The sequence below is a fragment of the Aricia agestis genome, chromosome 15 (assembly GCF_905147365.1).
Source record: "Aricia agestis chromosome 15, ilAriAges1.1, whole genome shotgun sequence".
Lineage (NCBI taxonomy): Eukaryota > Metazoa > Arthropoda > Insecta > Lepidoptera > Lycaenidae > Aricia > Aricia agestis.
This window is the reverse complement of record NC_056420.1, coordinates 1,554,069-1,566,116: the sequence shown is the minus strand read 5'-3', so window position 1 is coordinate 1,566,116 and position 12,048 is coordinate 1,554,069. Positions and strand designations below refer to the sequence as shown.

Here is a 12,048-nt window from a genome sequence, read left to right as displayed (position 1 = left end):
CGTCGCGACACGTCATTTCTATGTATTTCTATGAATGTGTCGCTAGCTGCGCAGGGTTTTTCATAGAAATACATACAAACCAGTAGTGTCGCGACGACACGACGTCTGCGGTTGCTTCATGTCATGTCGGTTGCGTCCGCTGCCAACCGACACCTTTAGTCAAAATCTTGAATAAGTATAAGCCGCTTTAACAATGCTCGGAGAAACTGGAGGTGGTAACTGGTAAATGGTGCATGTGTGTTAATTGTAATATTAAATATCTACCAATACCGTACAAAAGCTACTTATATAACACTAGATGTCCCGCGCGGCTTCGCCCGCGTAATTTAGGAATTTTACGGAAACCGTACATTTTCCCATAAAAAATAGCTCTTATGTCCCTACTCCCTTCACTTGGTTTACTCTATATCTGTGCCAAATATTGCCATAAAAATTGCTCCAGTAGTTCGTAATTTCTAATATTTCCCCCGTTTTTCCTACATTTTCCTGAGTTTCTTCGGTCGTATAAGTCTTAGCGTGATAATATATAGCCTTATAGTCTTACTCGATAAATTAGCTATCTAACAATGAAATAAGTTTTTAAATCGGACCAGTAGTTCCTGAGATTGGCACGTTCAAGCAAACATACTCTTCAGGTTTATATTATTAAGTATAGATTTTTTTTCAATTACCGCTTGACAAACTCGAGTCTCAATCTAAAAGACTATGAAAATTACCAATAACAGGGTCATTATAGGCTCATAAGTCATAACCATGGGACGATGTATGGTATAATATTATGGTAGTGATGATGATGATGAATGTAATTTGCATAGTAGCATATGCTTTCCGTTCTTAAAACAACGCCGAAACTCCCAAACTTGTATCTATAAAGAATCAGGAGTTCTCTCAGCACCGTCCGAACCACGGTATACCAGGTATACCTCGGTGCAAAATCTTACTTGTTGGTAGCATTTGCTTAGAATACTTCTCACGAAACCGAAGTCACCACATGTTTCCATATAAATTTTGAGGAGTTCCCTCGATTACTTATGAATCCTTCATCAGATCACCACTTTTGTGAATATAATACCAAATTGGGATGATACCCTATATACCAAAAGAAAAATTTTGAAAATCGGTTAACAAACGGCGGAGTAATCGTTGAACATAAGAAAACGAACATAACACCTCCCCCATTTTGAAAATCGGTTAAAATTGTAGCCTATGTGTTATTCTGATGTATTAGCTATGTTATTGTAAAGTTTCATTGAAATCCGTTCAGTAGTTTTTGCGTGAAAGAGTAACAAACATCCATACATCCACACATCCATACATCCAAACAAACTTTCGCCTTTATAATATTAGTAGGAAGTAGGATTCTCTGATCCCATCTGATCACCAATAGCGTGCCCCTGTGCGCGCATTCCTCTCTCACCAAAGAAAAACAAAAATTTAACACAGAGCATACCCCTCCTATCTTTGCAGAGAAGTTATAGTCTGTCAAAAAAGTGAAGAAATTAAACTTGCCACTTTTTAATTTCTTCACTTTTTTGACAGACTATAAGCTCTTAAATACTAGCATAATAATTGATAATACTATTTGATGGGTTGTTTAGCGAACGATTGAGCAAAATCTTTTCGAAACCTTTAAATGGTTATATGCGCGGCCTATACTTAATTAAGTAACATTTTAACATTTTGAGATAAAATATTCACAAGTTCAATCAAAGTCTCCAATCAATAACTACACAGTAATCATTAAATACCTCTGAGTGTGGCCATTACAGAATCTTAAAAATTGCCTCCATATACAGGGTGTCACAAAACTAACTGATAATACTTTGGGGTGTGTTTGGGTCCCCTGTATGACTGTGAAAGTAGCTGCGCTGATAGAGTAACTTCACTTACTTTTGTATGTTCTTACTTCATAACGCTTGGGCGCCCCATAAAAATTACAAAAAATTGCTCTTTCAGCGCTGCCACTTTTACAGTTAACTCTTTATATACCCATAAACATCCTTCAGTATTATTACTTAGTTTTGTTACACCCTGCATTAACCACCTTAGCGTCTCGTGAAGGTGTGGAGCCAGGACCTGGTGGGCTCCGGTGTGGGCTGCTGCTGCATCTGCTCCATGAGCTTCCGCTGGTTCTCGCGGAACGCCGCTATTGGGTCTTCAAACTGGCCGTAGTATGTCAACACTTCTCTCACATCTGACACGTTGGACATTGCTATTGCTGCAATATTAAAATTGTATATTTAGGATTTTTAGTACTTACATGAATATTTTTTGTCATAATTTGTGTTAAATAGGGTCACAAAATTTATGTTCTTGGTAAAAGGGCTTAAACTAGGTTTAAAGGTATGTTCTTGGTAAAAGTTCGACAAGTGTAATGTGTCGAGCTAGCGAACGGTCGTGCTCCACGTTACGTTACACACGCCGCAAATATTATTTAATTAATATTTTCGCGAATCCCGCGGCACGTTGCCGCTGCACGTGACCATGGCGCTCGTAGCCAACGAGTTGCTGGCGTTTATCCAGTCCACGCCATCGACACCATGGACGAGGTCAGCATCATGCAGATCTGCAAGTCCTCCTTCACCAGTGAGGAGATTTGCAAGGGGAAGCAGCTGCTGTATGAGACGCTCGGCCAGAGCGCGAACATGCCGTCGCGACGAAGAGACGGAACCGAAAGGAGCGTGCAGGACATCATCTCCCTGCTGAAGCAGACTGATCCAGATGAGGTACCGGCTTTTGTGGCTAAAGAGCTGCACAAGCTGCCGCCCGTCACGTTGGACCACGTCGACGTCGTCAGCCTACTGAAGGACATCAGGTTCCTGAAGGAGCTGACCGGAGTTCGGGGTAGATTGCAGGCGTCAGAAGCTATCATTAGTGATCTACGTAATGAATTATCACAACTAAAAAGTAATAATTCATTATGTAGGTCACCAGCTGACGCCGCATTTGTCATTCGACGCCGAGGCGCACAGGCGATCACGTTTAGCCCGTCAGCATTATCGGACGGGTCAACGAACGCCGCCGCTGCCGCCCCCGCCCGCGCTCCCCTCCCGGTTGCGCCGACGCCGAGTCCACAGGCGACTCAGCAAAAGTACGCGACTGTTGCTGGTCGCCCCGCGCCTCCCCCGCGGGCGCATAAAAATGGGGAAAATGAGAGCCGTAAGGCTTCGGAGAGTCGCAAGACTACGAAGAGCCGCAAGGCTAAGTCTTCTCGACCTGGCAAGGACGAGAGCAGGAGGTGCGATGAGGAGGGCTTCATACTGGTGGAGAGAAGGAAGAAGAAGCCCGTCGCCCGTAACCATCGCGGCACCGCGCCATATGTACCTGAGCTGCGTCTGCGGAGCGAGGTCCCCGCGACGCCCCTGTACATATCCCGTCTGCACTGGTCCATGGAGGTCGAAGACGTCGTGGACTACATCAGTAAGAAGACGTCCTTCCACTTGAGGGTCGAGCGTCTGCAGTCTCACCACAAGGTCAACTTCAGTTCCTTTGTGGTGAGAGTACCGACGCATCTTCTCCCGACCTTTGAAGCGGAGGAATTCTGGCCGACTGATGTGTTTTACCGAAGGTTCCGGGAGAGACTCCGGAATGAAGCGCGCGTCACGTCGGCGTTAATTCGTGATAATGTGTAGTTGTTAAGTTTATATAAATTTTTATGTATGTTAGTCATTAAGGTATATATTGTATACCTACGTAGCCTGATTTAAATAAATAAATAAAAAATAGATGATATGATAAGAAGTTATTTCTTCAAGGCTTTCAACTAGAAATTCGTGAGAAATCGGCGCGGCGGTCCGTATTGGCCAAAGAATGGCCTCTTCGTAAATACGTAAGAAAAGCAATAAAAACGTAGTGAATATATCTATACTTTTAAAGCAGGAGAGTTTGTTTGTTTGAACCCTAATCTTACTGGGCTGATTTTGATGTATTTTGGCATACTTACCTAGATAATATATGTAAACTGTATGGAAACTATGAGTACTTTTATGCGGGAATATAAATTATATGGTTGCCGCAAAATTTCTCACGAGCGAAGCCGCACGGAACGTCTAGCATACTCTTTAATATTCTACTAATCCTACTTCCTACAAATATTATAAAGGCGAAAGTTTGTTTGGATGTATGGATGTTTGTTACTCTTTCACGCAAAAACTACCGAACGGATTTTAATGAAACTTTACAATAATACAGCTTATACATCAGAATAACACATAGGCTACAATTTTAACCGACTTTCAAAATGGGGGAGGTGTTATGTTCGTTTTTAGGGTTCCGTAGCCAAATGGCAAAAAACGGAACCATGTCTGTCTGTCTGTCTGTCCGTCCGTCCGTATGTCACAGCCACTTTTCTCCGAAACTATAAGAGCTATACTATTCAAACATGGTAAGTAGATGTAGTCTGTGAACCGCTTTAAGATTTTGATACAAAAATGGAAAAATTATTAAAAATTTTAGGGGTCCCCATAGATAAAACTGAAACAAAAAAAAAATTTTTTTCATCTAACCTATGCGTGTGGGGTATCTATGGATAGGTCTTCAAAAATCATATTGAGGTTTCTAATATCATTTTTTTCTAACCTGAATAGTTTGCGAGAAACATTATTTCAAAGTGGTAAAAAGTGTCCCCCCCCCCTCTAACTTCTAAAGTAGGGGCATGATAAGTTTAATAAAAATATAGGTTGTACATTACTACAAAAACTACCAACGAAAATTGGTTCGAACGAGATCTAGCCAGTAGTTTTTTTTTATACGTCATAAATGGTAAACTTTCATTAAATCAACTGAAATATATAAATAAATCAAAAACCTCTTAATTTCATAAAAATAAACCTTATTGCTGCTGCGGAACCCTTCATGGGCGAGTCTACTTGGCCGGGTCTAACTTTTTTATGTTCAACGATTACTCCGCCGTTTGTAAACCGATTTTCAAAATTTTTCTTTTGGTTCAGAAAAATGGTGATCTGATGAAGGATCCATAAGTAATCGAAGGAACTCCTCAAAATTTATTGGGAAACATGTGGTGACTTCGGTTTCGTGAGAAGTATTCTAAGCAAATGCTACCAACAAGTAAGATTTTGCACCGAGGTATACCTGGTATACCGTGGTTCGGAAGGTGCTGAGAGAACTTCGGATTCTTTATATGTAGATACAAGTTTGGGAGTTTCGGCGTTGTTTTAAGAACTGAAAGCATATGCTACTATGCAAATTACACTCATCATCATCATCACTACCATAATATTATACCATACATCGTCCCATGGTTATGACTTAGGGGCCTATAATGACCCTGTTATTGGTACTTTTCATAGTCTTTTAGATCGAGACTCGAGTTTGTCAAGCGGTAATTGAAAAAAATCTATACTTAATATTGTAAACCTGAAGAGTATGTTTGCTTGAACGCGCTAATCTCAGGAACTACAGGTCCGATTAAAAAATTATTTCAGTGTTAGATAGCTCATTCACGCTCAGACTAATACGACCAAAGAAACTCAGCAAAATGTGGGAAAAACGGAAGAAATATTAGAAGGGGTTTATCTCACGAACTACTGGAGCAATTTTTATGGCAATATTTGGCACAGATATAGAGTAGACCACGTGAAGGGACATAAGCTATTTTTTATGGGAAAATGTATGGTTTCCCCAAAATTCCTAATTTACGCGGGCGAAGCCGCGCGGGACATCTCGTATACAATATAATCATAATCATATTATTAGAGGTATGATAATTGTAGCTTACCCTGTAATAAATTAGCTAGGTCCAAAAGCGATGTATCGTCGTCAGCTCCCTTCCATTTCTTCAATATTAACGCATTCTCAGGATGGAACTTGGTGGCTTGTTTATTCCAATCAACTACAATAACCTGAAACATATTATAAATTTTGCTTATAACATATTATAGTATATCCATTTAAAACCGAACAAAAAACATTTGAAATGAAATTGACATAACCACCACATATTACACAAGTTTCGTCAAAAGTTAAGCCCAGGATTAAATATACTAATTACTATTAATATACCTATTTCTTCGTATTTTTTTAAAGAAGGCACTATAGTTACATACAACATTAACAATAACAATACTGTTACAACTTAATAAGATTTTATAAAACAATTGAAATAGAGTTTATACCTTTGATAGATCCCTATTGAGTCCCTCCAAATTCTTGACATGGACTCCGTCAATAAAGTGAGTGGAATCCCTGAACAGGCGGTACGATATCAACTTATTTTCTGGATCAAGTTTGTCCAAGACGGGCCATATCATGAAAACGTTTTCCGATGTGAATATAACCACTTCGTAATCAGAACTAGCAACTGTTTGTAGGAACTGATCGACACCGGGCCTCTTCTTAAATCTGGAATTGAATGTTGAATAGCTCTATTAAAACGAGCAAAGTCATTGCTGTCGCCGTCGCAAGTGAAGAATCGGTGGTAGGCACCATAACAGTCTCGACCAGGGATGTTGCGAATATCCGCATCCGCATCCGTAAATGCGGAGCATCCGCATAGATTTGGACATCCACATCTGCATCCGCATCGGGTCATACGAGTTGCGACAAGAAAAAAAAGCGGCGGGGTCTGGGAATGGCGCGTGCCGTTTGCGCGTGACAAATGACCAATGGGAGCTAAAAAGCCGGCCAATTAATCGGTCACGCACAATAGAGGGTTCCATTATAGTACCGCCAGTTTTTGATAAGTTTTGTATCGTCAATGAATGTACAATTATAACATGTTTTACACTACTAACAACATGATCTCAGTTACATTTAAAGGAATTAGAACGAAAAATTCCTTTACACTTCTCAATAACTTATGAAGTCTTCTTAGCCGTGATAATTTTCTTTTTAAATTTAGCATATTTCCTACTCCCGCGAATTCTTCCACATATTTTTCAGAATCAACTGTTTAGCTAATAGCTGTCAGAAGGGGGAGACATTGGATACTAACGATTTCTTCCACTTTAAAACTTTGCATATTTCACAAATGGATCCCTAAATCGGAAAATGATCTTGGAATACTCGTAATATTTTACGGTGGACTGGACGCGAAATAAAAAGAATTATCCCCGCTTAATACGTAAGGGAGGCCCCATAAATGTTTTTAAAGATTTTATATACCTCTAGATGATGCCCGTAACCCTGTTGCGCCAAAGTTCGTTTATCGCGCGGGAACCGTACATTTTTCCGGGATAAAAAGTATCGTATGTCTTTTCCCGGGACTCAAAGTATCTCCATGCCAAATTTCTGTAAAATCGTTTCAGCGGTATCAGCGTGAAGAGGTAAGAGACAGGCAGACACACAGACACACTTTCGCATTTATAATATTAGTATGGATGGATTTTGTCGACATCGTTTATATGTCATGTGCATTCATGCCGAATTTCGGCTTTATAGGCTATTCTCTGAGCGAGACCGCGGAGAAACAGACAGACAGACGGACAGATAGACCGAAAATATAAGGGTTCCTTGTTGATTACGGAACCCTGAAAACGGCGACAGGATCCGACGCGTTTATTGTGGTGCATCAATTGTCTTGCGTAAATTAATTACTACGTGTTTGTTTGTGCTTCATACTTAATCAAATGCGGCATTATTACTATTTAATAATTTAAGTATAATGCTTTATGCTCCTATTTATAACTTCGTGTACTTACTAACAAAAAAGTGGTAGAGGTTTTTAAAAATTTGAGGGAACCTGTACTATTATTTTGTAATACATTAATAAAAATGAAAATAATACTTTCTCATTTTATAAACTATATTTATGTAGGATGCGCAACATCCGCATCCGCGCATGTGAACCTCCAAAAATCCGCATCCGCGGATGTGAAAAAATCGGGATCCGCAACATCCCTGGTCTCGACGTTTAAAATGAGTATGTTTATACCATAAAGTTAATATACCTAGCGGAATAGAGAAACAAAGGCCTGAGCAAGCGAGATGTCACTATCAGTAATACTGCGTGGTAAAAAGAGACGTGTGATACATGACAGAAGCACTCTTTTTTTGACGTCCAGTCGGCACGTGCCACACATTGACAATTTAATCTCATAGAATTCATGTTCAATCATGCTTGTGTAAGTGTATACGTACACATATATTTCACACATATGAAAACCAATTTCGGTTTCGTTTGACAGCTCAAGATTGTTGCTCTATTCCGCTAAGTATATTAACTTTCCCCGCGTTCCAGATGACGTTAGAAACGCTCACGCTCAAGACCGTAGTTTTTCCCGTTCCACTAGCTTGTGAGCGTCAGTGATACAAACCCAAGTGGAACGGATTATGGATGTTTTTAACGTTTTGAGAAAAGTTTAAAAAAAGAACTATATTTTTTTATACATAGGTACATTGAACCGAACTTGGATATTACGATCCTTTTCTTCAAGTCGTAAATAAAAGTAATTTTATTGTTTTTAGTTACATTTATTTTACCAATAAAATACTATTATATTTGTTTCGTTTTTAGTACTTATTACATTTTTTTACTTAAGTAACCATTTTTTAATATACTTAGTTAAACTTTTATTATATTTGATTTTTTACATTGAATCATATTTTAATAACAAAACCACATACTTTGAATATTGACTATTGTCACAATATACATATAAACGTTAGGTAACAATACCGCATAAATGCTTCGTCAAGTACGAGTAAGTCAACAGGTATAGGAGAGATGAAAAATAGTATTAATTATTATATTTTATAAGAAATCATTTGACCTTTCATTTAAAACAATTTATTTTCCAATCAAAATATTTCATTACATGTTATTTAATTTATTTAAGTAATTAAAATATTATTTGTAATGCAATAATATAAAGTTTTAATGTCTCTACTCTCTCCTGAAAACTTTCCGAACATGGCTTTCGCGATATAGTTACGTTAAAATTAAAAAAAAAAACTAGAACGCCCACTTTGACCCATCTTCGTCAAGGGTCGTTTTGAGCTAAAATGATGACGTCATGAGTGACGTCATAGCCGCGATCAAAACGACCCCGGTCGCCAAAGGGAACGGCAGAAGGGGACGTTTTGAGCGTTTTGGTCAAAATTAACGTCATCTGGAACGCAGCCTTTATGGTTTATACCAACTTTGAGTAAATTTAAATTATTGATTAATTATTATTAGCGTGAGGCATCGGGGCGGGATCCGTCGCGAATGCGCCAATACTTCGCGGACACGCAAGTGTTTAGCTTTAAACCCAAACTCGTGTTGTTCAAATATCCATAAGAATTTAAATAAAAATTAGTATAGAGATACTTCGAGACGTCCATGATATGAGTTAGTTTTTATTTTGAAAAATGATGTTGCTAGCGTACAACTTCGGCGTAACACAGTTGCAGGAAACATCTATATAGCAACTAGCTGTCCCGGCAAACGTTGCTTTGCCATATTTAATAAAAAGTATTTCGAGCATATTATTATTTTATTAAAGTGACTAAATAAATATGTTACCATGGCAATTGGCAACATCCCGTCCCGTCGCACAAACAATGGTCGCCGTCAGTCTCGAGTACTAATAATTTACTATTATATAATCAACAAATGCACTTAAAAGTACCCAGTAGCCGATTCTCAGACCCACTGAATGTGCATATAAAATTTGGTTAAAATCAGTTAAGCCGTTATGGAGGAGTACGGGAACGAACATTGTGACACGAGAATTTTATATACATAAGCACAATTTACCTCCACCCAGTTTGATACGACCAGTCGGGATGAACCAGAACATCAGTGAATTCGAGGACCAGTGTGTACGTGGGCTGATACTGAGGTGGCAGAGGGTCAGGCAGCAGCTTCTCACGTGAAGGCTCTTTGATCATCTACAAATAAAAAACACTTTATAGACTGAACAAAAACCAGGGGTCGGCGATTTTAGACGTGGGAGGGCCATGCTTCGGCACGAATGGGCCGGCTCGACCAGAGAAATACCACTGGCTCACAGAAAACCGGCGTGAAACAGCGCTTGCGCTGTGTATCGCCAAGTGAATGAGTTTACCGGAGGCCCAATCCCCTACCCTATTCCCTTCCCTACCCTCCCCTATTACCCTATTCCCTCTTAAAAGGCCGGCAACGCACCTGCAGCTCTTCTGATGCTGCGAGTGTCAATGGGCGACGGAAGTTGCTTTCCATCAGGTGACCCATTTGCTCGTTTGCCCCCTTATTTCATAAAAAAAAGTAATTTTAATATGGGGTCCGAATACTGTGGAAAAATGTAGAAGTAGTAGAGTAGAGTAGCAAAATGTAGCTTAAAAATATTATTTTAATTAATAAAAGTATACGGTATACCTAATATCTATGTATTAAATTGGTACTTGGTATAAAATACATCACAATATTTCGCGGTCCGAGATTCGACCTTTCGCGGTCCGTACTCCCAAGCAGCACCAGAGTGCCGCATAACAATTAAATATCTATTGTGTCTGTGATTCTCACTATCGAGGTATTAATATTCAAAATAAGTTTAAATTTAGAAAAAAAAATGTCAGAAGGCAAGCAAGTAAGGGATGAAATTATGGTGAAAATTCTCTTAATAATTACAAGTCTCTTAAAAAATGGTCAAAATAGTTAGCAGTTATGTGGCAAATAGCATCATGATATTTTCTAGTCATTCTTTACATGAAACTTAACTACCCCTATGTTTAAGGGAGGTTAAAAAGATTATAATAATTGCATTTGTATTTTTTTTAAGATTTTGTAGTAGTATCTATAATAATTATGAGTTTGTTTCAAACATTTCACTCACCTTTTCATAAAAAGTAAGTTCCTTCCATGTTCGTTTCACATATTGCAGAACAATAGGTAATTGTGAGAACTCATCCTCCAGTGGCTGACCATCATCTCCCTTGCGGGGAGCCCCCATTTCCACCACCATACACCCACCAAACATAGCCATTGCTCCACCAAATACTGCAAATCTGAAATATGTAATGTTTTAGAGCTTAGGGACTAATTATATAACTAGGGAAAGTAACATTCTTTTTCCCTGCTAGTAAAATGATACAAACTGCGTATTTACAATTCCTTCATTAAATACACAACATGTTTTGCCAGTATCTCATTAGAATGTCCATACTCCATCTATGTTAACCCCTCCTGGGTTAACATAGATGGAGTATGGACCCTTCCTTATTTTAATACTTCAATCATGGAAACACCAGACAAAATAGCTTATCTATTGTTATTTATTTATTCAAAAGATACACCAACAACATATTGTGACAACATTCAAAACTTAAAACTAATACATTTTTGTTTTATACTAACACAATAGTTAATTACAGGCGTATGCAACTGTTTGAGAGGTATTTGCTCCTTACAAAATAAGTTTAGTTCAAATGTGTCATATTATCGTGCCGCATGTGGCCGCTTTGGAGTTGAACACTAGATTATGAGTTAATTAATATCATAATCTAGTGAAGTAAATGCAAAACATTTATTTTACCCGATTTTCATTCTCCTCCAACTCTTTTCATTTTCCTGTGACTTCTCTTTTTGCTCCTGCTCAAACTTCTCCTGCTCCTTTTTAATTTCTTGAGCATCAGGTGTACTAAGAGGGGCTTGTGGAAAAAATCTACCCAATATCTCTACTTTCTGTGGAGGTTTGTCATCTTTATTTTTATTGCCTGAAATTTGAAATTATAATAAAATTATTCTGACTTAACTTTTAATGTGTGTAAAAGTGGATAACCTAACTTAATCCTAACTACTGAGTGCACATATTATTATTAACAGCATGGGGCTATACATTTTTAATGAGGCGATTTATACAACTATCTTTTGTGTTCTTTCAATGGAATAAAATAAAACTTAGAAGCTAGAACTAACCTGTGTTTTCTGCTGAGTAGAAGCGGCAAGCATTAACAGAAAGTAAGGAAATATTTTGTCTAAAAAAACTGTTTGAATGAAGCTGACTGCTTCTAATACACAGTGATTTGGTGAGAAATAGCACTTTTCTGAGAGACATACTCATTTTCACTTGAATTCAAATCACATTCTCAAATGAAACAATAAAAATTGTACATCTGACTCTGACACAT

At 38.4% G+C, this 12,048-nt stretch overlaps 1 protein-coding gene across 1 annotated transcript; it reads right to left on the bottom strand.

Annotated features, from left to right (window-relative positions):
* Positions 1-2,044: 2,044 nt before the first annotated feature.
* Positions 2,045-12,047, bottom strand: LOC121734304 (mitochondrial import inner membrane translocase subunit TIM50-C-like). The gene is made up of 7 exons (XM_042124829.1): positions 11,837-12,047; positions 11,454-11,634; positions 10,755-10,926; positions 9,698-9,831; positions 6,135-6,360; positions 5,738-5,861; positions 2,045-2,218 (listed from the first exon to the last, which is right to left on the bottom strand). Exons 1-7 carry the CDS (start codon positions 11,979-11,981, stop codon positions 2,046-2,048), a joined length of 1,155 nt encoding a protein of 384 aa, XP_041980763.1. The 5' UTR covers positions 11,982-12,047; the 3' UTR covers position 2,045.
* Between the last annotated feature and the right edge of the window lies 1 nt (position 12,048).